At 39.9% G+C, this 27,248-nt stretch overlaps 2 protein-coding genes across 15 annotated transcripts in view; one reads left to right on the plus strand and one right to left on the minus strand.

The window, feature by feature from the left end:
* agtpbp1 (ATP/GTP binding carboxypeptidase 1) overlaps positions 1–4,640 on the minus strand; it is a 74,836-nt gene extending 70,196 nt beyond the window's left edge. For 5 of the 12 annotated variants that reach the window (XM_061901656.1, XM_061901688.1, XM_061901670.1 and 2 more), the window contains exons 1-2: positions 4,309–4,639; positions 801–856 (exon numbers count right to left, since the gene is read on the minus strand). In XM_061901656.1, coding sequence (XP_061757640.1) covers positions 801–838 — 38 coding nt within the window. In that variant the 5' untranslated portion in view covers positions 839–856; positions 4,309–4,639. The other 7 variants (XM_061901707.1, XM_061901640.1, XM_061901650.1 and 4 more) reach the window with 4 other exon arrangements.
* A 1,421-nt stretch (positions 4,641–6,061) lies between these two features.
* On the plus strand, positions 6,062–26,096 carry naa35 (N-alpha-acetyltransferase 35, NatC auxiliary subunit). Of its 3 annotated transcripts, XR_009806923.1 has the most exons (25): positions 6,099–6,182; positions 7,225–7,372; positions 8,162–8,287; positions 8,358–8,391; positions 8,505–8,619; positions 10,267–10,341; positions 10,422–10,589; positions 10,664–10,730; positions 10,801–10,844; positions 10,921–10,971; positions 13,546–13,629; positions 13,708–13,822; positions 13,893–14,071; positions 16,518–16,577; positions 16,653–16,759; positions 16,828–16,894; positions 18,858–18,956; positions 21,804–21,982; positions 23,058–23,194; positions 23,267–23,334; positions 23,395–23,535; positions 23,604–23,726; positions 25,574–25,654; positions 25,751–25,892; positions 25,939–26,096. XR_009806923.1 is itself a non-coding variant. In XM_061901717.1 (24 exons), exons 3-24 carry the CDS (start codon positions 8,167–8,169, stop codon positions 25,808–25,810), a joined length of 2,175 nt encoding a protein of 724 aa, XP_061757701.1. In that variant the 5' UTR covers positions 6,099–6,182; positions 7,225–7,372; positions 8,162–8,166; the 3' UTR covers positions 25,811–26,096. The 3 variants fall into 3 exon arrangements, 2 of the variants coding, with proteins under 2 accessions (XP_061757709.1, XP_061757701.1); XM_061901717.1 differs by having other exon boundaries at positions 25,751–26,096; XM_061901725.1 differs by lacking the exon at positions 7,225–7,372 and having other exon boundaries at positions 6,062–6,182; positions 25,751–26,096.
* The last annotated feature ends 1,152 nt before the right edge of the window (positions 26,097–27,248 follow it).

Here is a 27,248-nt window from a genome sequence, read left to right on the forward strand (position 1 = left end):
TTCTTGTAAGATTCAGAGTTTTTTTCATGACACTGTTGTGCCTTTTTTCATTATATTAAAACATAATTCTTCAAAAATAGTATTGTTGGATATTTTCTCATATTATTACGACATATTTGTTGTAAATATATGCATTTTATTTCCTTTTTTTTTGCCAATAAGTTGTGTGGGGTGTTTTTTGTGAGAAAATTACTATTTAATTTTTTTACAATGTTATTCCCAGAAAATGACAGCCTTTTCTCATATTAATACAAACGTACTGTATTCTCATAAAATTGTTAGGGTTTTATTTTTCTTGTGACCATCTTATGTTTTTTCTCATATATTAACGATTTATTTTTGTACATTGTTTTTTTATATTACTACACCTTTTCAAATTGCAGTCTTGTGAAATTAAAGCTTTTTCTCACAATATTACTAATTTATTCTTATTAAATTTAATACATTTTTCCCTGGCTATCTTATTTTTCCCCTCATTAAAATAACTAGTAAATATACCTGTAAAATATTTTTTGAATAGTTCTCATAGTATTGCAAAGTATTTGTTGTAAATGTATTAATTTACTCTTTAATATATTGTTTTTAGTGTGGAAAATGCAGTTTTTTTATTCTTAATATAATGCCATCAGTCTACTAAAATTGCTATTTTAAGACAAATACAATTAATTTTATGACAAATGGGCTTTAAAAGGTAAAATTGTAAAATTGCACTTCATGAAGCAGATGATTGTGACACACTGTGCAAATATATTAGCTACTGTGTGGTGTACTTAATATTATTTTAAAAATAGTTAACTCACCCCTTCTCTGAGGCCATTTTTGGTTTGTTCATTTTCATCCAATCAACAATTCATGTCTGCAAGAGAAAGAAACATGATAAATGGGTTGTACTTGTATAGCGCTTTTCTACCTTCAAGATACTCAAAGCGCTTTGACACTACTTCCACATTTACCCATTCACACACACATTCACACACTGATGGAGGGAGCTGCCATGCAAGGCGCCAACCAGCACCCATCAGGAGCAAGGTTGAAGTGTCTTGCTCAGGACACAACGGACGTGACGAGGTTGGTACTAGGTGGGGATTGAACCAGGGACGCTCGGGTTGCACACGGCCACTCTTCCACTGCGCCACGCCGTCCCGATACATGATGATACATTTGTAGTGTAAATAGTATGCAGTAGCCTACAATGTGAAATAATGAGCATAATTGGTTGTGTACAGTAGTATATATAGTCTCTGCAAACTGCAACCACAACCATACGCATCGTTGCAATACCTATCAAACAGTCTTAATCATAAAACAGCATTATTGTTATCATTTTAAGGGCGGTATTCATGTGAGTTTACAGTGTATAAAGTGGGTCAATACAGGAGCACTTGAAACTGATAAGACAAGTCATTAAGTTGTAAATAGGATAGGATAATTGTATCTATCCAACAGTGGGGAAAATGATGTGGTTGCAGTGCAGATACAAAAAGTCCACAAAAATAAGGTAAAAACATAAGGTAAACATTCATGAACACAAATGACATAAAACAGTGTTTCTTAACCATAGGGCTGGGTCCAATTGTTGTCCTGCCACCAAAAAGTATCTGTTCCTCGACTTGGGGCCGTAATGACAATATCAAATAGTAGTCGGGAGCAAAAGTCAGAGAAGTTTCATAAGCACAAAAAATAACACTCAAGTGGTGAATCTGTACTTTCATTTGCACTTCAATTTTACTGACAGTTTAGTTAAAAAAACATATTCATTATTAATTTGATGTATTTATTTTAGCCATAAATAATTATAAGTGCATTTATTTTTCAGCAGTTATTCATTAGCCCATTCTTATGCAATATGTTTGATTAGTACTACTCCCAAGCACCACGATAATGACCAATGTTAAAACCCAGTAGCGAAGTACTCATTAAAAACAAGGCAGATGTTTTATTTAACAAGTATATTTAATATTTTTGGCCCAGTGTAACATTGCATACAATTTGAACAGTAACATGGGTATGAATATTTAATTAGGTGATTATTTGCTGTGCCACTAGATGAAGCTTGTGTACGCCACAGTATAAGAATTATTGTGCCAGAATATATATGAAATTAAAAAACTAAATATCCTCAGCTAACGGTCCATAATTTATTCAAATGGTATGCCTATTTATTAATCATAATACAAGTTTTGCTGGCTGAAAGTCAATAACAGCCAAATAACCGTAGATACTACTATATGTAAAATGTTACATAATCTAGGAATGTATGTAATATTTAACCCTGACTGATTTAAAATTATATTTTATATAATTTCCAGTGTGTGAATGTGAGTGTGAGTGTTGTCTCTCTATCTATGTTGGCCATGCGAAGAGGTGGCGACTTGTCCAGGGTGAACCCTGCCTTCAGCCAGATTGTAGCTGAGATAGGCACCAGCGCCCCCCGCGACCCCAAAGGGAATAAGCGGTAGAAAATGGATGGATAGATAGATAGTACTCTTTTTTTCTAATCAGCCTGATCTAAGCTTAAGATTTATGTGTTAAAGACATATTATTGGCGCTCTGTTGACCAAATACGCCTTGATTGACAATCGACTACCTCGCTTTCTGCCCCTCCCTCACGACTGTTGCTGCGTGCACACACCTTCACAATTTCTTTTGTTTTTTAACCCATTTTAACCCTCTACGTTCATTGAAACTACACGCAACTTTGACACAAAACGCCGGAAATTTGAGGCATTTAAAGGCTTACTGAAACCCACTACTACCGCCCACGCAGTCTGATAGTTTATATATCAATGATGAAATCTTAACATTGCAACACTTGCCAATACGGCCGGTTTAGTTTACTAAATTGCAATTTTAAAATTTCCCGCAAAGTATCCTGTTGAAAACGTCGCGGAATGATGACGCGTATGATGACGCATGCGCGTGACGTCACCGGTTGGAGCAGACATGTTCTTCCAGCACCGCTCACGGCTAAAAGTCATCTCTTTTCATCGCATAATTGGAAAGTATTCTGGACATCTGTGTTGCCAAATTTTTTGCAATTTGTTCAATTAATAATGGAGAAGTCAAAGAAGAAAGATGTACGTGGGAAGCGGTGTATTGCAGCTGCCTTTAGCAACACAAACAGCCGGTGTTTCCTTATTTACATTTCCGAAAGTGAAGCTTTACTATAGAACAGAGCGGTCACGCGAACATGGTTTTCTACCATATGTCAACCGGCAGGTTTCGGTGAGAAAATTGTGGTAATAAGTAGGCTCTTACCGTAGACATGAGCGGAGCTTGCGTCCTCCTGCAAATGCGGACTCTATTACCTCCTCCCACCGGAGACATTGGCGGTCACCACACCCGTGGCCAGACCCCTCTGACTTTCAGGTACCATATAATTTCACTAAAACACTAGTAACACAAAAAGCAGATAAGGGATTTTCCAGAATTATCCTAGTAAATGTGTCTAATAACATCTGAATCGCTCTCACTGCCCTCGCCTTTTTTTTTTTTCTAATCCTTCACACTCACTATCCTCATCCACGAATCTTTCATCCTCGCTCAAATTAATGGGGAAATCGTCACTTTCTCGGTCCGAATCGCTCTCGCTGCTGGTGGCCATGATTGTAATCAATGTGAGGATGTGAGGAGCCCCCAAACTTGTGACGTCATCGTCTGCTACTTCCGGTAAAGGCAGGGCTTTTTTGTCAGCACCAAAAGTTGCAAACTTTATAGTGGATATTCTCTACTAAATCTTTTCAGCAAAAATATGGCAATATCGTAAAATGATCAAGTATGGCACATAGAATGGACCTGCTATCCCCGTTTGAATAAGAAAATCTCATTTCAGTAGGCCTTTAACTTAATTTATTGCAACTAGTGTGCAAGCAATTGTTGTCTGCACAAACCTTGACACTTGGAGCTAAATGGAAGCAGCCGATCAGACCCTAAAGACCCGTTAAGGTTGCTACTGGGTGTTTGTTGTCCTTAGCCTGCCATTGTAGACTGACAGATGATAGGTAGCCTGCATGCAAGCACCCTATTGGGGCTCATTTTACACACAGACCCCCCAGTGATCACCACTGGGATGCATACTGAAGACACAACAGTTAATTATTCAATGAAGCTGTCAAACCTGCAGGATAGTTGTGTTCCCGGTTAGCGGGCCGGAGCCGCTGCTGCACCTGCTCGACGAGTCACTCAATAACAGCGCGGAGAGCTAGCAGACGACGCAAATGATAAAGCCGATTTGAGGCAAACCCGCGCCGCACTAAGCCAAGGCGGTGGAGCCCGGGAGACGCCACAAAAAGCGTAAACGTTACTAACCCGCGTTTGGTAGGAACGACTCCCCGCTTGGCGATAAAGGTGGCCTCTGGCGGGGGTGTATTCCCCGGCGTCGTCTGGCTGCAAGTAACGCCCAGGTTGATGTGGTGAAGAGGCGGGGGGCAGCCCTGGCTGTCAAGGAGGGGAGAAGGAGAGAAAGAGAGGGAGTCTGACAAGTCAGTCAACCACGCGAGAGTACGACTTTCACGGTGGACCTAAGCACACAAAAGCCTTTGATGCGGCCAGCGTGCCGTGGTCGTCACGAAATTAAAAAAAATACATTTATGGACACAAATTCGGAGATGTAAACGTCTCCCCTTGGTTTCGCCTAACACGAGGCTGAAAAACTACATTTCCCAGCTATTTCCTGGTTGTCGCTAGTGACGTCATAACGCAGCGACTGGAAAGCTGCTGTTAAATCAATCTCCTTTTGCTAACATAATATCAGGGTCACCAAAGCGGTGCCCGCGGGCACCAGGTAGCCCGTAAGGACCAAATGAGTAGTCCGCTGGCCTGTTCTAAAAATAGTTCAAATAGCAGCACTTACGACATTTTTAATTCTAAGAGAGACAAAACTCAAATAGAATTTGAAAACCCAAGAAAATATTTTAAAGACTTTATTAAATAAATTCATTTATTTTTTTACTTTGCTTCTTGTAACTTTCAGAAAGACAATTTTAGAGAAAAATGACAACCTTAAAAATGATTTTAGGATTTTTAAACACATTTACCTTTTTACCTTTTAAATTCCTTCCTCTTCTTTCCTGACAATTTAAATCAATGTTCAAGTATTTTTTTATTGTAAAGAATAATAAATACATTTTAATTGAATTCTTCATTTTAGCTTCTGTTTTTTCGACGAATAATATTTGTGAAATATTTCTTCAAATTTATGATTAAAATTTAAAAATATATATATTCTGGCAAATCTAGAGAATCTGTAGAATCAAATTTAAATCTTATTTCAAAGTCTTTAGAATTTCTTTTTAATTTTTTGTTCTGGAAAATCTAGAAGAAATAATAATTTGTCTTTGTTAGAGATATAGCTTGGTCCAATTTGTTATATACTATAACAAAGTGCAGATTGGAATTTAACCTATTTAAAACATGTCATCAAAATTAAAAAATGAATCTTAATCAGGAAAAATTACTAATGATGTTTCATAAATTATTTTTTTAATTTTTCAAAAAGATTTGAATTAACTAGTTTTATCTTAATTGTTTTCGGTGGAATTTTCAATTTTAAATAGTCGAAATTGAAGATAAACTATGTTTCAAATTTTAATTTGAGTTTTTTTCGTGTTTTCTCCTCTTTTAAACCTTTCAATTAAGTGTTTTTTTCATCATTTATTCTCTACAAAAAAACTTCCGTAAAAGGAAAAAAAATGTACGACGGAATGACAGACAGAAATACCCATTTATATATATATATATATATATATATATATATATATATATATATATATATATATATATATATATATATATATATATATATATATATATATATATATATATATATATGTATATATATGTAGATTTATTTATTAAAGGTAAATTGAGCAAATTGGCTATTTCTGGCAATTTATTTAAGTGTGTATCAAACTGGTAGCCTTTCGCATTAATCAGTACCCAAGAAGTAGCTCTTGGTTTCAAAAAGGTTGGTGACCCCTGCATTACATGGTCTTCACGAAATAAAAATGCATTTTATGGACACAAAGTCGGAGCTGTAAACGTCGCCTAACGCTAGGTTGTAAAACTACATTTCCCAGCTATTTCCTAGTTGTCTGTAATGACGTCACACCCCAGCGACCGGAAAACTGCAGTTAAATCAATCTCCCTTTACTGACATTACATGGCTACTACAAAACAATAAGGTACGCCCTCTGTTTTTGTATTAACATGTCTTTTTTCTTTGACGATATTGTACTTGGGAGACGGTTTAAGTGCAAAACCGTTTGACATGTTCGCTAAAACAGTAAATATCGCTCAATACAATGTGAGCTAATCTATTTAGCATCTAGCTAGCTTCGTATTGTCACACATTAGACGCCTGTTATAGCCATCAAAAAATAATAATGTCTTTGTAATCGTTGGGTAACATGAAGTAAATCATGCAGTATGTAATATTCATATTTCTCCTACAAAGTGATTGTGTCAGCAGTTTAAAGTGAAAATGCAGTCATGTCCCTGCACTAGGTTGCAGAACTTGTACTATAATCTTTGTTTTAAAGTTAAAGTACCAATGATTGTCACACACACACACTAGGTGTGGTGAGATTTTCCTCTGCATTTGACCCCTCACCGCCTAGGAGGTGAGGGGAGCAGTGAGCAGCAGCGGTGGCTGCGCCCGGGGATCAGTTCAATTTGCATATATCAACAGAATGCAACACCCAATCCCAGATATTGTACAGTAGCTGCACTCAACAGTCGAGCTGTAATAGTTATCTTAAAGGCCTACTGAAATGAGATTTTCTAATTTAAATGGGGATAGCAGGTCTATTCTATGTGTCATACTTGATAATTTCGCAATATTGCCATATTTTTGCTGAAAGGATTTAGTAGAGAACATCGACGATAAAATTCACAACTTTTGGTCGCTAATAAAAAAGCCTTGCCTGTACCGGAAGTAGCAGACGATGTGCGCGTGACATCACGGGTTGTAGGACTCCTCACATCCTCACATTGTTTATAATCATAGCCACCATCTACAAGAGCAATTCGGACCGAGAAAGCGACGATTTCCCCATTAATTTGAGCGAGGATGAGAGAGTTGTGGATGAGTAAAATTAGAGTGAAGCACTAAAAAAAAGAGAAAAAAAAAGAAAAGGCGGCGGCAGTGGGAGCGATTCGGATGTTATTAGACACATTTAATGGGATAATTCTGGAAAATCCCTTATCTGCTTATTGTGTTAATAGTGTTTTAGTGAGATTATAAAGTCATACCTGAAAGTCGGAGGGCTGCGGTGAACGCCAGTGTCTCTGAGAGAAGCTATGGAGGAGCCAAGATCACAGCGGCCTTTTTGACAGCTGCAGGAGGAGGCCGCATAATCCACTCAAGTCTCCGGTAAGAGCCGACTTAATATCACAATTTTCCCATCCAAAAACTTGCTGGTTGATGTACAGAAACATGTTCGCTTGACAGCTCTGTGTTAAAGCTTCACAACAAACAAAGAAACACCGGCTGTGTTTCGGTTGCTGCAATCCACTGCTTTCCACCAACAGCATTGTTCTTTATAGTTTCCATTATTAATTGAACAAATTGCAAAAGATTCAGCAACACAGATGTTCAAACTACTGTGTAATTATGCGTTAAAAAGAGACGAGTTTTAGTCGTGTGTGGTGCTGGGCTGAAATGTTCGCTCCAACCAATAACGTCACAAGCACGCGTCAACATAAGCGTCATCATTCCGCGCGTCAACATAAGCGTCATCATTCCGCGACATTTTCAACAGGATACCTCGCGGGAAATTTAATATTGCAATTTAGTAAACTAAACCGGCCGTATAAGCATGTGTTGCAATGTTAAGATTTCATCATTGATATGTAAACTATCAGACTGTGTGGTCGGTAGTAGTGGGTTTCAGTAGGATTTTAATTCACGGAGACAGTGTTTAGTCATACAGAAGTAGGCTAAGACTTCTGCCTTTTGCAGCCAGCCAACAGCAAAGCGGTGGTTTAAAAGACCTAGAGTTCCGAGTGCAGTCAAGCGTGCAATTTACACCATTCTCGACTCCTGCTGAAAAAAACCCGACTAGGATTATTAACTGCCTTTTCCATCCGATGCAAGAGTCAAACATTGTGAGCAAAATAGTCTGATGTGTGATTTAGTCCCCTTTGTGTGTATCGCCATTAGTCATCATGGTGATGAAATCATCAGTGGAGGAGGACGATGCCGGCTGGGGTCTTGGCATGCCGGAAAAGATGAAAAATAACGCCAACTGGGTTGATATCACGCATGATTTCAAGAGTTCCTGCAAAGGTACGGTACATACATCGCACTTCACTTGTGGCCGTATGTGCAATGTTTATAACATCTCTATTTACACCAGAGTTAAACCTTGGGGAGCTGCTTCATGACAAGCTGTGAGTATGAATATTATTTAATTGGGATAAACGGTAGAAAATGGATGGGTGGATGCACATGCACGTATTTCCATCAGATCAGCACATAAGACAATAACTTTTTGCGGTTGCAGGTTTGGATTGTTCGAAGCCATGTCGGCCATCGAGATGATGGACCCAAAGATGGACGCGGGAATGATTGGGAACCAAGTCAACAGGAAGGTGCTCAACTTTGAGCAAGCTATCAAGGTACATTACTGCAGGTGTTTTAGTAATAGGGCAAGTAGCCTAGTTCAAATACTGTACCGTACAAAGAAAAAGGAATGTGTGTCGATAGGTTCTCTGCGGATATCATGAAAGAAAAGGCCGGGGAATAAATGAATTGATCATGGAAGGTGTGGATAAATAAATAGGTTCAACATCATTATTTGTAATTATATTTCACAACATTTGCACATATATTATGAACATTCTATTACTACATTTATATATATATATAATATATATATCCATCCATCCATCCATTTTCTACCGCTTATTCCCTTTTGGGGTCACGGGGGGCGCTGGCGCCTATCTCAGCTACAATCGGGCGGAAGGCGGGGTACACCCTGGACAAGTCGCCACCTCATCGCAGTAATATATATATATATATATACACTAGCAGTGTGTATATAAAAGGTTGATGGAGAGTTTTAAAGTTGTTTTAGAGGGCTTTAAGGCCAACATAGGGGACTACCTTTAACGGCGTTTTGCAAGCGTTTTTTTTTTTCATTATTGATACAATCCTGAGCAAAAAGACATGTCCGTTCTTGTCGCTCATAAAGTTTGTGAACAACAGGCAAAATTAAAGTGCATTTCCCTTTTAAGACTTCTAGGATGTAATGACGTAACTTTGTACCTAACACATGGACGCTATATACATTTGGGTGTTGTTAGCTAATAATAGCGATTTGTTTTTTTAACTGTGCATGCGCTCTGTGTGCGTATGTGTTGACAAAACATGGGGAGTGACTGCCGTAAACACCAATTGTTTTATTCACACCAATACATACACTTAATAATTGTGATAAATGTAAATAATTTTTAAACAAATTATTAATCAATTAGTGGTAACATAAGATAGCCAATGGTGTTCTTGTTATATTTAGTTTGAAAAATGTAACTGTGAGCAAGTGGAAAACAGCTCCTTTAATTAAATAATAAAAAATGTAATACTTAATTTTTAATATAATTAAACAATATTTCAAATCCAATCTTAAAGAGCGCATACAATTCTTACACTAGGCTGGTGACGTTAAAGAAAAGCATCAAATTGGAGGTTCCAATCACAATGTTTCCAATATAAAAATGGAAATGCGCCCAAAAAAATGACAAAATCAATCAATCAATGATTATTTATATAGCCCTAAATCACTAGTGTCTCAAAGGGCTGCACAAACCACAACGACATCCTCGGTAGAGCCCACATAAGGGCAAGGAAAACTCACACCCAGTGGGACGTCGGTGACAATGATGACTATGAGAAACCTTGGAGAGGACCGCATATGTGGGCAACCCCCCCCCCCAAATGTTTTATTTATCTTAAACACCCAGTTATATTCTATGTAATGGAACACCCAATAATATGAATATGATACATACAAATGAGTCATAATGAAAAAAGTCATAACAATCAAAATACGTTTAAAAAACACCTTAATTTTAAAGCAAACAATTATGTATAATTCAGAGAGTGTAGCAATAAAGTAATGTTTCATAAGACATAAGTCATAAGATGCAAGATGATGATGTAGAAGTAAAAGGTCTTGTTCAGAAGAATGTGTGTGAAGCTACTAAGAGAGTGTTTTCTCTTAATGTTTTAAAGTTTATTGTAATACCACATGTTTTTCCCTGTAGGAACAAGCCATCAAGGTGAAAGATCTTAGTCTCCCTGAACTTATCGGCATTATGGACACGTGTTTCTGCTGTTTGGTGAGTTTCACACTGACTGTGATCTTTTTTCCTCGCAATTAAATGTTTCATTGTCATATTGCGTTTGTGTCTTTACACAGATTACATGGCTAGAGGGCCATTCCCTGGCACAGACCGTGTTCACCTGCCTGTACGTCCATAACCCAGACCTGATCGAGGAGCCTGCCCTCAAAGCCTTTGCCTTGGGAATACTGAAGATTTGTGACATTGCACGTGAAAAAGTCAACAAGGCTGCTGTGTTTGAGGAGGTGCGCACGGTGGCTTGAGTATCAAGTCTGTGATGCTTTAGACTGATATGTGCTTTTATCTGTGTGTCATGTAGGAGGACTTTCAAGCCATGACCTACGGCTTTAGGATGGCCAACAATGTCACAGACTTGAGGGTGACAGGTACAGCTTTGTTGTTCCCCTCTCTATCATATTGCGTCACAATCGGTGATGCCGTCCCTCGCCTTTTCAGGTATGCTGAAAGACGTGGAGGATGAATTGCAGAGAAAAGTAAAGGTAACTTTTTTTAATCGGTTGAATCTTTCAACCTGATTGAAGCTGCCTCATTTTGATTTGATTGTATTTATTTCAGAACACACGCAGTCGTCAGGGAGAACAGCGAGACCCAGAGGTGGAGAGAGAGGTGGGTGGTGTATGGCCTCAAAACTGGAATTTCATTTTAGCGTTTTAGCTGGCTCATCGATGTAGCTTCTGAGTTTATTTATATAATAAAAGGTGATATTTGCCACTCACAGCAGATAAAGAGCAGGGTAAAAAGCACTATCATCATCATCATCATCGGCGGTCACTCGAACAAGTACGACGATCCTCCTGGTAGGGGTGTATCCCTTTATGGAGGAGGCCTGTGCGTGACTTTGTTTTACGTGGGGAGACTGGCGCACAGACCGTCATCACACGATCCTTGACAGAATTGGGTCAGGGTCCAGTGGCATGGAGTCCAACACGACTGGGGACCCTTTTCTGCTGCAGCCTTCTTCCGCCATCGCTGTGGTAGTTCTTGAAAAAACTACCGTCTTCCGCCTGCTCCGCCGTTGAGGTCTTCACCGTATCCCTGGCTAGGGGGCAGTAAGGTACTAGGCCTTTGCCAAGGGCCACCTGGGTTAACAGTAGTAAAGGGGTTAACCTCCTAGAGCCCCAAGACCCCATAAAGGAGCCTCCAGTGCCGGATGCACTTTAACGTCATGCCCAGGACAAAAGCACTATAAGGGTTGTAAGACAAATGTGTTTTTATTCAGTAATTTTCCACTAAAGTACTAAAATAACTTTGACTTCAAAATAAAATATATGAAATATGCTAATATTTATGTTAAGACAAAAAATCTGTAATCTGTTGTAGTAAATCCATATTGTAAACAGCAATGTGATTTTGTTAGTTTAACCATGGATTCAATTTTGACTAAAAAAAATCATATATTGTGCAAAACTTAGTTCATGTCAGCAATTTAACTTCAAATGTGAAACTAAAATGTGATATAAACTAATTACATGCAAAGTTTGATACGTCAGGCCTTTTTTTGTAATAATTTTGATGATCATGGCATACAGTTTTTGAAAACCACACATTTTCCCAGACTTAGTTCAAGGTTGTCATAAACTGTAAACCATAATCATCTAAATTATATTAAAAAAAAAAAAAGGCTTGAAATATCTTAAGTTGTATGTTATGAGCCTATGTCATATATTAGTTTCCCCTTGTAAATCTAATTACTGGATTAAACAAACATTTGCGTGATATTCAAATGTGTTTTAAAGAGTACCAAAGTTAACTAAGAAAAAAGAGTAAGGAAAGTAAAGCTGCAAGCAGCAATGGACAGGACCGACTTTTGCTGGTGTTTCCTGCCTTTACCCATTCAACATATCTTTACCTGCACATTACTTACCTTCCCTGCATCATGGGGTCACACTGGTGCTTTTTTCTTTCACCCATACACGCTGGTGCTTCCCGCCATCACCCAGGCAACATATCTTTACCTGCACATTACCTACCTTCTCTGTATCCTGGGGTCAAACTGGTGCCTCCCTCTTTCACCCAGTCAACATATCTTTACCCGCACAGTACCTACCTTCTCTGCATTGTGTGGTCACGCTGGTGCTTCCTGCTTTTAAGTGGCCATCTTGAGACGGTAGCAGCGCAGCAGCTTCAGCTTAGCGGTTCTTTGAAGGCTCATGAAATCAAAACCGGAGCAGTTACAAAAACTCTTTGCGCTACTTTTAATCAGAAGGGTTAAATTTCTTTCCTGTGCGAGTTTGAAGCCGACACAACAAACTCCCTCAGAGGAGATAATGTTTGAAAAAAGGTGACGGGTTTTTACAAAACTTTTGTTTTGAAGGGGTAATTGCCAACTTCCTGTTGATTTTTGCTGAAGGATGTAAATGAATGAAATGTAGGTCTAAGTGAGACCTACATAGAGGTTTTTGTTTCATGTCTCTACGACATTCCAACCGGAAGTTACAAGCAGTTCTGTCTGTGTTTTCTTCCTAGGAGCAGTTTTGTCTGTTTTTTTCCTAGGGGGCGCTAGAGCGCAATATTTAGTTTTTGGGTTTGGTTTTTTTATCAGATCGCAATATTTGCCAGTCCTGGTGTGTGTGTCCCCAGTCCTGATGTGTGTGTCCAGTTTGGTGAGTTTTGAAACATTTTAAGGGGGTCAAATTACAGCTCAGAGAAGCAAAAATGACATTTTTTAGGAAACTATTGTTTTGAAGGGGTTTTTGCCAACTTCCTGTGGATTTTTGCTGAAGGAGGTCAGTGTATGAAATCTAGGTCTAAGTCAGACCTACATAGAGGTTTTTGTTTCATGTCTCTACAACCTTCCTAACAGAAGCCCTTCGAGACACTAGTGATTTAGGGCTATATAAATAATCATTGATTGATTGATTGAAGTTACAAGCAGTTTTGTCTGTGTTTTTTCCTAGGGGGCGCTAGAGCGCGATTTTAAGTTTTGGGTTTTGGTGTCTTGAAAAGATCGCAATTTTCGCCAGTCCTGATGTGTGTGTTAAATTTGGTGAGTTTTGAAGCATGTTAAGGTGGTCAAATTACAGCTCAAATAAGCGGCGGTATAATAATAATAAAACCTTAGAAATACAATAGGGTCCTCTGTCCCAAAGGGACATTCGGTCCCTAAATATAGAAGCTCTTGACTTCCACAAATGTGTGTTGACAGATACATCAAAGTGTATGTTCTGTTTATTTTTTCAGCACCAGCAATTCTTGGCACTTTTTATCCGCATCAAGTTTACACGCCTTCTCCTGACAGCACTCATTGCCTTCACGAAGAAAGAGGTAACCTGTTAAAGAACTCGTGTTGAAGCAAGAAGTTGTACAAACACCGAAATGAATGCGATTGTGTTGTTTTGTCAGACAAGCTCTGTGAGCGAGGCCCAGAAGCTCGTCGCCCAGGCAGCTGATCTCCTATCAGCCATTCATTCTAGTGTGCAGCACGGCATCCAATCACAAAATGACACCACTAAAGGAGGTAAACAAACAAGCCAAAAACATAATACATGATCAATGTATTGATCTAACAGGATGACATCCTATTTCAGATCATCCCATTATGATGGGCTTTGAGCCCCTGGTCAATCAGCGACTGCTTCCACCCACCTTTCCTCGCTACGCCAAGATCATCAAGAGGGAGGACATGGTGGCTTACTTCTCCAAGCTCATAGAGCGCATCAAGACCGTCTGTGATGTCATCAACACCACCAACCTACACGGCATTTTGGTATCTGTCTATTTATCTATTAAGACCAATTTATTTTATGACGAATGTATTTAATTACCAACTTATTAAATTTAGGATAATTACTTTTGTTACCAATGTCTCTATTGCATGGTAAGTTTTTCATGACCTTTTCATGGTGTTTATGACTAATTTAATAATTAAGAATAGAGATGTCCGATAATGGCTTTTTTGCCAATATTCCGATATTGTCCAACTCTTAATTACCGATACCGATATCAGCCGACACCGAGATATTTAGTCGTGGAATTAACACATTATTATGCCTAATTTTGGTATGCATTAAAAAAAAAAAGTTTTGATTGTCACACACACTAGATGTGACAAAATTATTCTCTGCATATGACCCATCACCCTTGATCACCCCCTGGGAGGTGAGGGGAGCAGTGGGCAGCAGCAGTGCCGCGCCTGGGAATCATTTTTGGTGATTTAACCCCCAATTCCAACCCTTAATGCTGAGTGCCAAGCGAAACAAGGTTTTCCAAAATAAATCAACTTAAGTTATGGAAAAAAATGCCAACATGGCACTGCCCTATTTATTATTGAAGTCACAAAGTGCATTATTTTTTGTTAACATGCTTGGAATTTGGGACATGCTCTCCCTGAGCGAGCATGAGGAGGTTGAGGTGGGTGGGCCTCCGGGGGGAGCGGGGGTGTATATTGTAGCGTCCCGGAAGAGTTAGTGCTGCAAAGGATTCTGGGTATTTGTTTTGTTGTGTTTATGTTGCGTTACGGTGCGGATGTCCTCCCGAAATGTGTTTGTCATTCTTGTTTGGTGTGTGTTCATAGTGTGGCGCATATTTGTAACAGTGTTAAAGTTGTTTATACGGCCAACCTCTATGTGACCTGTATGGCTGTTGACTAAGTATGCGTTGCATTCACTTGTGTGTGTGAAAAGCCGTAGATATTATGTGACTGGGCCGGCATGCAAAGGCAGTGCCTTTAAGGTTTATTGGCACTCTGTACATGGCGGTGTTTTAAAAAGTCATCACTATTTTACTTTTTGAAACCGATACAGATACTTTTGAAACTGAAACCGATATTTTCCGATATTACATTTTAAAGCATTTATCAGCCGATAATATTGGCAGTCCGATATTATCAGACATCTCTAATTGAGATGTTGGAGCAGACGGAAGCCGAGAAAGCGAGGTAAAAGCAACTCAAAGCTGCAAAATGTGGAATTTGAAGCCAAGCTATTTTGACATAAATGGAGTGCTTACCCCCAAAAAATGTCCACCGCGAGCTGGACCAAACAGACAACTGTCCATCGACTGAGTCACTTTAATATCATTTGTAATACACGCAGCACGCCAAATGTGTTAGTACAACTACAGTACATACACTGTCTGGCTATCTCAGCTGTTTGCATACAAAATATGAAATGTAGGCTAATACTTTACAGATACTGTAATATGATTGTTCATGTTTTTCCAGTCAGTACAGATTGGTGTCCTATGGCAGTGTTGTGCATTACAAACTCAAACGCGTTTCATGCAAAGCATGCCAATGTGTTACTTTGCTAGAAAACGACTTCCTCAGTGTTCACTCTGACAATAACAATGTCGCTACAGCTTAGTTATACAGGTTACGAACGTGTTACTTCGCTCGAAAACAACTTCCTCAGTGTTCCCTCTTACAATAACAATGTCGCTACAGCTTAGTTATTATATAGGTTACGAACGTGTTACTTCACTCGAAAACGACTTCCTCAGTGTTCGCACTTACAATAACAATGTCGCTACAGCTTGGTTATTATACAGGTTACAGAAGGTAAATTAAGTATTGTTGGCGGTTTTTGAATGCATTTTTAAAGTGATTTAGAGGTAGAATTGGTCGCTCCCATTAGCTGCAATGCTAGCCACCAAGAATGAACCGATTTTTACATGTTAGAATGCAAAAAATAATATATATTTTTTTTTTCTCTCTCATAATGACTGTGAACGATAGGTAAAATAAAAAAAAGTGCAGTTTCCCTTTAAGACACATTTATCCCACGGCCAATGTATTCATTTTTTTACCATTACTTTCATTATTATTTATTTCATGAGAAATGTATGAATTTAATGAATGTTACTTTTGTGATTAATTTATTAAATTTATGACCAACTTATTTATTGCTTTCTTGACCAATTTAATCTATTAATGGTATGACCATTTTTTATTGACTACTTCCATGTCTGATGTATTTCATTTTATGAACATTATCACGTTTGTGACTTTAACTCAATTTATGACCAATGTATTATTCATTTATTATACATTCATGAACAAATTAATTTATGGCTTTTTATTGAAATTATTAACATTGTTTTTGTGTCCATTTACTAGTCAGTTTTATGGTAAATAATTAATTTTGTGACAAATATATGACTTTCATACCGATTGTATTAATTTTATGATCATTAACCCTTCCATTTAAATCCAGGACTTCTTCTGTGAGTTCAGCGAGCAGTCTCCGTGCGTCTTGTCCAGATCTCTACTTCAGGTGAGCTTCCTGCCTGAACTGCATATCGTCCAAAGTACTGTACATGTATTACTGTACTCTCTCTCCTCCACTCAGACCACCTTTTTGATAGACAATAAGAAAGTGTTCGGCACACATTTGATGCAGGACATGATTAAAGACGCTCTCAGATACTTTGTCAGTCCACCCGTCCTTTCCTACAAGTGAGTCTCGTAGCACTTTTAGAAAGAACATGAAACAGTAGACGTGAGCGTGTGCCTCGTTTGTGCAGGTGTTGTCTGTTCAACAACCACCAGGCCAAAGACTACGTGGACTCCTTTGTCACGCACTGTTCAAGGGTACGCCCCCACTTTACTGGTTTTTAAATGCCATTATACAGTGGGGCACAAAAGTATTTAGTCAGCCACCGATTGTGCAAGTTTTCCCACTTAAAATGATGACAGAGGTCTGTAATTTTCATCATAGGTACACTTCAACTGTGAAAGACAGAATGTGAAAAAAAAATCCAGGAGTTCACATTGTAGGAATTTAAAATAATTTATTTGTAAATTATGGTGGAAAATAAGTATTTGGTCAACCATTCAAAGCTCTCACTGATGGAAGGAGGTTTTGGCTCAAAATCTCACGATACATGGCCCCATTTATTCTTTCCTTAACACGGATCAATCATCCTGTCCCTTTAGCACAATGGTTTCCAAACCCCCCCCACAGACACATATGGAAACAAACACCTCTTTCTTGATATTTGGTATGCTGCAATTTGAAAAGAGAAAGGTTAAACACAAATGTTTATTTCACAAATAAAACCCAATTTAGTAAACCAATTTACTTTTTAGCAGTTTTAACTGTTTCAGCAACATAGAATGGTAAATAAACATTCCACCAGTAACCTTCATTGTTTCACACTTAATATTAATGGGATGGATGTGCTTGGTGCAGGGACATAAGCTTCTCAACATCAGGCTGGAACTCACTAAGAAGAAGTAGTAGATCCCCGCGGTCAGTAATTTTCAGTCGGTTTCTTTGCTTGGAAAGAAGCAAGGCGACTGCACTGAAGCCCCGTTCTACTAAATATGATGTTGGCGTGTGGTAACCGGATCCTGATGCGTCGTCCACTGACTCGTCCTGCTGCACGTGTTGTGTACAAATCGTCAAACAAACGTTCGAACTTCTGACTTCGACTTCGGACTGCCGCCCCCCTACCGCCCCTTTCTTCCTCACCGCCCCCCCAGATCTTTCCACCGCCCACTTCGGGAACCACTGCCTTAGCAGAAAAACAGCCCCAAAGCATGATGTTTCCACCCCATGCTTCACAGTAGGTATGGTGTTCTTGGGATGCAACTCAGTATTCTTCTTCCTCCAAACACGACGAGTTGAGTTTGTACCAAAAAGTTCTATTTTGGTTTCATCTGACCACATGACATTCTCCCAATCCTCTGCTGTATCATCCTTGTGCTCTCTAGCAAACTTCAGACGGGCCTGGACATGCACTGGCTTAAGCAGGGGGACACGTCTGGCACTGCAGGATTTGATTCCCTGTCGGCGTAGTGTGTCACTGATTGTAACCTTTGTTACTTGGTCCCAGCTCTCTGCAGGTCATTCACCAAGTCCCCAGTGTGGTTCTCGGATTTTTGCTCACCGTTCTCATGATCATTTTGACCCCATGGGATGAGATCTTGCGTGGAGCCCCAGATCGAGGGAGATTATCAGTGGTCTTGTATGTCTTCCATTTTCTGATAATTGCTCCCAGAGTTGATTTTTTCACACCAAGCTGCTTGCCTATTGTAGATTCACTCTTCCCAGTCTGGTGCAGGTCTACAATTCTTTTCTTGGTGTCCTTCGACAGCTCTTTGGTCTTGGCCATAGTGGAGTTTGGAGTCTGACTGTTTTAGTCTGTGGACAGGTGTCTTTTATACAGATAACGTGTTCAAACAAGTGCCATTAATACAGGTAACGAGTGGAGGACAGAAGAGCTTCTTAAAGAAAAAGTTACAGGTCTGTGAGAGCCAGATATCTTCCTTGTTTGAAGTGACCAAATACTTATTTTATACTAAATTCTTTGAAATTCCTACAATGTGAATTCCTGGATTTTTTTTCACATTCTGCCTCTCACAGTTGAAGTGTACCTATGATAAAAATTACAGACCTCTGTCATCATTTTAAGTGGGAGAACTTGTACAATCGGTGGCTGACTAAACACTTTTTTGCCCCATTGTAACCAGTAGAGACAGTTTGATGAGGACCGACTCTTTTCAAACCATCCCTGGCATCTTCTATCAAATTACTGTGTGTCCTCTGCAGCCATTCTGCAGTCTCATCCAGATCCACGGACACAACCGGGCTCGGCAGAGAGACAAACTGGGTCACATTCTGGAAGAGTTTGCCACGCTCCAGGATGAGGTGATGTAACGTTGCGTTCTGTCCTTCTGCAGGCACTGATGCGTGACGCCATATTACACAATACAGTGGAACCTCAAAAGGTCCACCCTGTTGGAAATGATGGTGATAGAATGACTGTTTCTCACTGTCCAAGTGTCACCATCATAAAAAAATATATATTTTGTGTATAGGCATATTTTTGACATTTTAGCATCCTTAATTGGGCAGCACGGTGATAAAGGGGTTAGTGCAATTGCCTCACAATACGAAGATCCTGAGTAGTCCTGGGTTCAATCCCAGGCTCAGGATCTTTCTGTGTGGAGTTTGCATGTTTTCCCTGTGACTGTGTGGGTTCCCTTCTTCCTCCCACCTCCAAGAAAAAACATGCACCTTGGGGATAGGTGGATTGGCAACACTAAATTGGCCCTAGTGTGTGAATGTGAGTGGCCCTGCGATGAGGTGGCGACTTGTCCAGGGGGGACCCACCTTCCACCCGAATGCAGTTGAAATAGGCTCCAGCACCCCCCGCCACCCCAAAAGGGACAAGCGGTAGAAAATGGATAGATGGCTTCCTTAATTGTCATGGAAGTTTAAAAATAAGTTAATTCCTGTTAGTGATAATAGGGCAAAAATATGTAATAATTATTAGTGTCAATGGCAAAGCTCCATTCTTGGGCTCTGGGTACAATAAAATAGACATTGTTAAGCCAAAATGCAATTTAACTTATAATTTTTTGTTGCTATGCCTCCAAATGGTAGCAGTGATGGCAAAAATATGATGAAAACCATAGAACTTGATATGATGTGAATGTGACATAATGCAAAAGGTGACACCAAAGCAAGATTTATTATTTGATCGTAAGTTTAAAAAAAATATATATTTTTTTAAACTATTTATTTTCTTATGAAATTAGCACCTCCAAGTCCGAGTCGATGCTTCTTGCCCGGAAAAGGGTGGAGTGCCACCTCCGGGTTGGGGAGGAGATCTTGCCCCAAGTGGAGGAGTTCAAGTACTTCGGAGTTTTGTTCACGAGTGAGGGAAGAGTGGATTGTGAGATCAGTCTGGCGTCTTCAGTAATACGGACGCTGTATCGATCCGTTGTGGTGAAGAAGGAGCTGAGCCGGAAGGCAAAGCTAAATAAATGATAAATGCGTTGTACTTGTATAGCGCTTTTCTACCTTCAAGGTACTCAAAGCGCTTTGACACTACTTCCACATTTACCCATTCACACACACATTCACACACTGATGGAGGGAGCTGCCATGCAAGGCGCTAACCAGCACCCATCAGGAGCAAGGGTGAAGTGTCTTGCTCAGGACACAACGGTCATGACGAGGTTGGTACTAGGTGGGGATTGAACCAGGGACCCTCGGGTTGCACACGGCCACTCTGCCACTGCGCCACGCCGTCCCTTAGCTCTCAATTTACCCGTCGATCTACGTTCCCATCTTCACCTATGGCCATAAGCTTTAGGTTTTGACCGAAAGGACCAGATCACGGGTACAAGCGGCTGAAATGAGTTTCCTCTGCCGGGTGGCGGGGCTCTCCGTTAGAGATAGGGTGAGAAGCTCTGTCATCCGGGAGGAGCTCATTGTGAATGTTGTCTGTCTATCTGTGTTGGCCCTGCGATGATGTGGTGACTTGTCCAGGATGTACACCGCCTTCCGCCCAAATGCAGCTGAGATAGGCTCCAGCACCCCCGTGACCCCGAAAGGGACAAGCAGTAGAAAATGGTCGGATGGCATTTGATATTGTTACACTGCCATCATGTGTTTTTGTCTAATTATGCTTGTGATTAAATATGTAATCAACTTGAAAATTTGAAGTGTCCATATCAGCATTGGTACGACCAACACTGGCCCTTTAACTACTTGGTGTTTGATGAATACACAGATTTGTAGTATCGCCTAAAACTAATGAGGTCTCACTCAAATGCAGACCTGGGCAAATTAAGGCCCGGGGGCCACATGCGGCCCGTTGAGTTTTTCAATCTGGCCCGCCGGACATTCCCAAATATTATTTTTTGATCTTTAAGATGAAAGTGTAGCTGCCATCATGATGTGCAGTCATGTTTTCAAATGACCATAAGTTTTGAACTATACAACATATTTCAACGGTTGGAATCTGCGCTTTTGCCTGATATTTTAGTGACTAGTGTTGTCCTGATACCAATATTATTTTGATACTTTTTGATACTTTTCTAAATAAATGGGACAAGAAAAAATTGCATTATTGGCTTTATTTTAACAAAAACTCTTGGGGTGTGGTAGACCAGTAGTTTTCAGAGGCGGTATGGTACCGAATATTATTCATTAGTATCGCGGTACTATACTAATACCCATATACCGTACAACCCTACTAGTTACTATGGTAATCTACGTCACAGCAGGTCAGACGAGGCACCAAGCAATGTGGGTGGGGAGCGTTTCCACAGAGTGTTTCCAGAGCGGCCAGCCTGGAAGGAGATTTTTACAAGAAAGTTCTAAAGTTTAGTAATATATCACATATGTCAGATTGTATATGTTGTTGTTTTTTTACCCTTCACGTTCATATTTTGCTGTTTGTTGCATTTTTGTTGCATTTGGCTTGATTGTAAAATATGTCGATGAAGAAGGGGTGTGATGTTCATATGTTCTCAATATTTAGTGTTTTATCGTTCATAGAAAACATTTAAATTCCATTCCGTTTTTAAGGCAGTCTGTCATATCGTTTTTAGCATTTAATCAGACTTTATTGTGAGGTTTTGTATTAGTTTTCTTAAAAATAGATATACCGGCCCCCAGACAGATTTTTTTCTCAAAATTTGGCCCCTGAGTCAAAATAATTGCCCAGGCCTGCTAATGCAATATTTATGTATCTTCTGTCAGGCGGAGAAGGTGGATGCGGCGCTGCACAGCCTGCTGATGAAGCTGGAACCTCAGCGGCAACATCTGGCCTGTCTGGGCACCTGGATCCTCTACCACAACCTGAGGATCATGATCCAGTACCTGCTGAGCGGCTTTGAGCTGGAGCTGTACAGCATGCACGAGTACTACTACATATACTGGTACGACACACACAGTTTGGACTAACACAGTCACACAGTCTTCTCTGTCTTGCCTCTGGTGAGGGCGGTTTTCCGCTCCCACTTCTCCCAGCCATCTCCCTTTGTTTTTGTATTGTCAGAACTTTTTTGAAGCCTCTTTCTTTGCGCTGTCCTCAAATCTAAACATCAGGCATTGATATGATCAGCTGGACTCTCGACGCAATTGACAAAATCTTTTCGACGAGGAAAAGAGGTTCAGGGGAGTCTGGCTGCCCTGATGGAACCATTGCTGCGGGGTATGTGAGAGCTGCCTGGGACAAATGGATAATCATGTGCCTCTCAGTCATTTCCATCGAGGACCTGGAAGACATCTACCTGTTTGAAACCGTGATCGCGGGGCACTTGCTGATTGGCCTGTTAAGACGATGGCAGCCACTCAAGGAGCCCAAAGGCTGTTCGTTGCAATGGATGGTTTGGGCAGGGCTGTGGGAACCCAGACTGCGGCGATTTTGAACTGAATCGCAAGATGGATCACATCATGGAGAAGCTTGCTGAAAAGGAGAATTTAATTGAATTTGAGAGCACCCAGCATGGACAAATAGAACAGACAAGTCATTGTTTTTGTCTGCTCGCGGAAAACAAACTCCCTTTGACTCCCTCAAACGGCCTTGACGCTGTGGAAACAGGACCAGGCTGTTCTGAAAACACCCCCTAGGACACCTCAATGATTGACGCTTTTGACCTCCCTCTCTCCTCAACGACACCTGGAGTCGAACTTTTGCAGATCGGCCTCAGTCTAAAAAACATTACATCATCACACCCAAGACAATTGGAGATACACGCACACACACCCCACCCCTTCACCACCGCTTCTTCCCCAGTGTTTTACCTTTTCCCATCTTTTATGGGGCGCCTCGTGGCGACCATCAGCCCTCCTGTTCTGTAACCCTGTACACTGTTTGTTTGTCTAATCTTGAACGGGTTTGTGCTGTAAACAAAAAAATTGTTGTAGTTGTTGTAATGACAATAAAGACCTATCTAACTACCAATGACACCGAATAGTGAGTGTGTGTGGTGTGTGTGTTTGTGTGTGCAGGTATCTGTCAGAGTTCCTGTACGCGTGGCTGATGTCCACACTGAGCCGAGCAGACGCTTCTCAGATGGCGGAGGAGAGGATCCTGGAGGAGCAGCTGAAAGGACGCAGCAGCAAAAAGGCCAAGAAGAAAAAGAAAGGTATAGCGTTACTACTATGTAGTGAAATTGCTTCATTTTGGGAAGTCAGATGTTTTTGTACCTTTTGTGCAGTTCGTCCCCTCAGCAAAGAGATCACCATGAGCCAAGCCTACCAAAACATGTGTGCTGGCATGTACAAGGTAGGTCCACCTTCCTCCGCCATGCTGGATGTTGTCAATAAACAAGCTGTGTCCTATAAGACCATGGTGGCACTCGACATGGACGGCAAGGTGCGCAAGCCTCAGTTCGAGCTGGACAGCGAGCAGGTCCGCTACGAGCACCGCTTCGCCCCCTTCAGCAGCGTGGTCACCCCCCCGCCCGTGCCTTATATCCAGTTCAAGGTACCAACGTCGCATCGCAAGGAAAATGTGGTCCAAGGCTACGTCTTGACTTCATTGTTACTCTTCAGGACATGTCCGACCTGAAGAAGTACAATCCTCCGCCAGGCTCGGCTGACCTTTACCTGGCAGCCAGCAAACACTTCCAGCAGGCCAAACTCATCCTGGAAAATGTGCCCAGCCCCGACCCTGAGGTGAATACTGTACTATAGACTTATGGCTACGTAATGGAGAGTGGCTATGAAAGTCATTAATACAAATGGAATGACATTAATACTGGATGAAAGCAGACTAATGTCCATCCATCCATTTCCTACCGCTTGTCCCTTTTGGGGTCGCCGGGGGTGCTGGAGCCTATCTCAGCTGCATTCGGGTGGAAGGCAGGGTACACCCTGGACAAGTCGCCGCCTAATCGCAGGGCCAACACAGATGGACAGAGAACATTCACACTCACATTCACACACTGGGGACAATTTAGTGTTTTACAAACTTAAAAACAAGACCCCAATGACACAGATCCCCCATTATTACACACACACACACACGCAACTATGTGAACAAATGAATGCATGGCTGAGTACAGAGGAGACATGTGAGTAAACACTATCACAGCAGCCATCTGCACCTGGTCATCAGACCATGGCCACCAGGACGCTGACACAAAGCGCTCCCTCTGAGGAAGGCTAGAAAGTAGAAATAATACAATTTGAAACAATAAAAAAAATAAATGTCTGACAAAAGTAAAATAATCATGTCATGTAAGTAATAAATATCCTATAATAAAGCAAAGAAATGAAATTAATATGTTCATCACAAAAGCAATACATTGGTTTTGAAATAAATATGTAAAATAAATAACAAATACATAGGTATTAAAATGAGTAAGAACTAAAATAGTCATGAAATGTGTGATGAAAGTATAAAAGGAACTTGTCATGAAACAAAAAAAAAAAAAACGTATTTCCTTGAATAGCCGCAGGGCATATAGTATGCGCCTGCCTTGAATTACTGCCGGGTCAAACTCGCTTTCCAAAATAATTAGCGCATGCTTGGTATTACCGCCTGGTCAAACTCATAACGTCACGAGTGACAATTCCCCTGTCATCATTTTCAAAATGGTAGAGGCTGATTTCAATACCGGTAATTTGAAATCGCATAAAGGGAAGAAGATTAAGAGCTATTCAGTAGGATTTAAGGTGTAAGTTTACATCACACTCAAATTTTTACTGCATGCCTTTGGTAAGTGCCGGAGTGAGAAGGTTTTAAACTAATTAGCGCATGCTTACTTTTACCCCATGCCTTTGGTAAGCGCAGGAGTGAGAAGAGGTTTTAAATTAATTAGCGCCCCGGCGGCAATTCAAGGAAATACGGTATACTTAATATAAGTGGACAAATAACACGAAAACAATACATTGGTCAAAATGAATTTGTAATGAAATACATTGTTAATGTTAATTGATCACAGAAACAATATATGAAGCTGAATTTATAAATATGTGATGAAAGTAAAAATGTACCTGGTCATGAACTAAATAAAATGTAATGGCCCTAGTGTGTGAATGTGAGTGTGAATGTTGTCTGTCTATCTGTGTTGGCCCTGCGATGAGGTGGTGACTTGTCCAGGGTGTACACCGCCTTCCGCCCGATTGTAGCTGAGATAGGCACCAGCGCCCCCCGCGACCCTAAAGGGAATAAGCGGTCAAAAATGGATGGATGGTTGGGTCATACAAGCAATAACTTGTCATGGAAGAAAGCTGGAAATTGTTCATGAAAGTAAAAGTAATCATCATAGTAATAAACGAGTTCTGCAATCGTCATGAACTAAATCATTTGGTCATGAAATAGATAAGTTGGTGATGAATGTGTGTCATTAAAGAAATAAGCGAGTGGAATTTAAAAATAGTCCTGAATAAATCAATTGATCATGGGGATAAATGTGTGTAGTTTTACTGTATGGCATTTAGTGTGTGTGTGTGTGTGTGTGTGTGTGTGTGTGTGTGTGTGTGTGTGTGTGTGTGTGTGTGTGTGTGTGTGTGTGCAGGTGAATCGTATTTTGAAAGTGGCCAAACCAAATATTGTGGTGATGAAGCTCCTGGCTGGAGGACACAAGAAGGAGACAAAGGTATGTAGTACAGTAAGTGCTGTAATGTTCATCAACAATATGTTTTGTTTTGCTTTTATGTGTTTTTCACTGTAAATTCTCCGCGTGTCCTCTCAGGTGCTTCCAGAGTTTGACTTCACGGCTCACAGGTACTTCCCTGTGGTCAAAATCATTTGATCATGTGACCTCATCAACGCTCAACATGTTATCACCAGCTGTGGTTCTCGTCTTGTTTCAGTGACGTGTGATGCAACTGTAATGTGTGTGTGTGTGTGTGTGTGTGTGTATGTGTGTGTGTGTGTGTGTGTGTGTGTGTGTGTGTGTGTGTGTGTGTGTGGCCGATTGAAGGTGCTTTTGTAAGCATCTAGTGAAGACTTGTGATAATATAAAAGTGTTATTGTTGTCAGAATGGAATGTGTGCATGTCTCAATTATGTGAATATAAACACAACTTTTCAACAGAATTGTTCCAACTTTGTTTATTTGTGGTGAAAATGTTTTTTTTTGTTGCTTTTTTGGGGGGATGGGGGATACACTAATAATATTCATAATATCTACTCCAGTGGTTCTCAACCTTTTTTCAGTGATGTACTCCCTGTGAACATATTTTAAATTCAAGTACCCCCTAATCAGAGCAAAGCATTTTTGGTTGAAAAAAAAGAGATAAAGTAAAGTACAGCACTATGTCATCAGTTTCTGATTTATTAAATAATTTTATAACAGTGCAAAATATTGCTCATTTGTAGTGGTCTTTCTTGAACTATTTGGAAAAAAAAAGACAAAAAAATAACAAAAAACTTGTTGAAAAATAAACAAGTGATTCAATTATAAATAAAGATTTCTACACATAGAAGTAATCATCAACTTAAAGTGCCCTCTTTGGGGATTGTAATAGAGATCCATCTGGATTCATCAACTTCATTCTAAACATTTCTTCACAAAAAAATATTTAGCATTAATATTTATGGAACATGTCCACAAAAAATCTAGCTGTCAACACTGAATATTGCATTGTTGTATTTTTTTTTTTTCACAATTTATGAACTTACAATCATATTCTGTTGAAGTATTATTCAAGAAATATATTTATAAAGGATTTTTGAATCGTTGCCATTTTTAGAATATTTAAAAAAAATCTCTCTTACCCCTTGGCATACCTTCAAGTACCCCCATGATTTTTTTTTTCATGCTTGAAGTAAGAAATGATTACTTTAAAAAAGTAGTTTTATACTTGTGAGTGTTGATGACACAGCTTTGCTACACTTGATATTCTACTTTCAAGCATGTTTTACCCAGCAACAAGCTGTAATATCTTACTGAGATCATTTCGGACCAAACCCCTTAAAACAAGTAAAACACTCTTACATAAAATCTGCTTAGTGAGAAGAATTATCTTATCAGACAGAAAATAAGCAAATATCACTCTTATTTGATATATTGAATCTTACTTAGATTTCAGTTTTTGCAGTGTAGGTTAATACAATTTTGTATTGACATCCATATTATGTCCTGATGTCATGCTACCATAAAAACAAATGTATGGTTTTACCATTTACAGTATAAAACACCGTTAACAATGAGATTTTACAGTACAAATATGGCAGCTCAGTCAAATG

The sequence above is a fragment of the Nerophis ophidion genome, linkage group LG01, assembly GCF_033978795.1.
Source record: "Nerophis ophidion isolate RoL-2023_Sa linkage group LG01, RoL_Noph_v1.0, whole genome shotgun sequence".
In the NCBI taxonomy this organism is placed as follows: domain Eukaryota; kingdom Metazoa; phylum Chordata; class Actinopteri; order Syngnathiformes; family Syngnathidae; genus Nerophis; species Nerophis ophidion.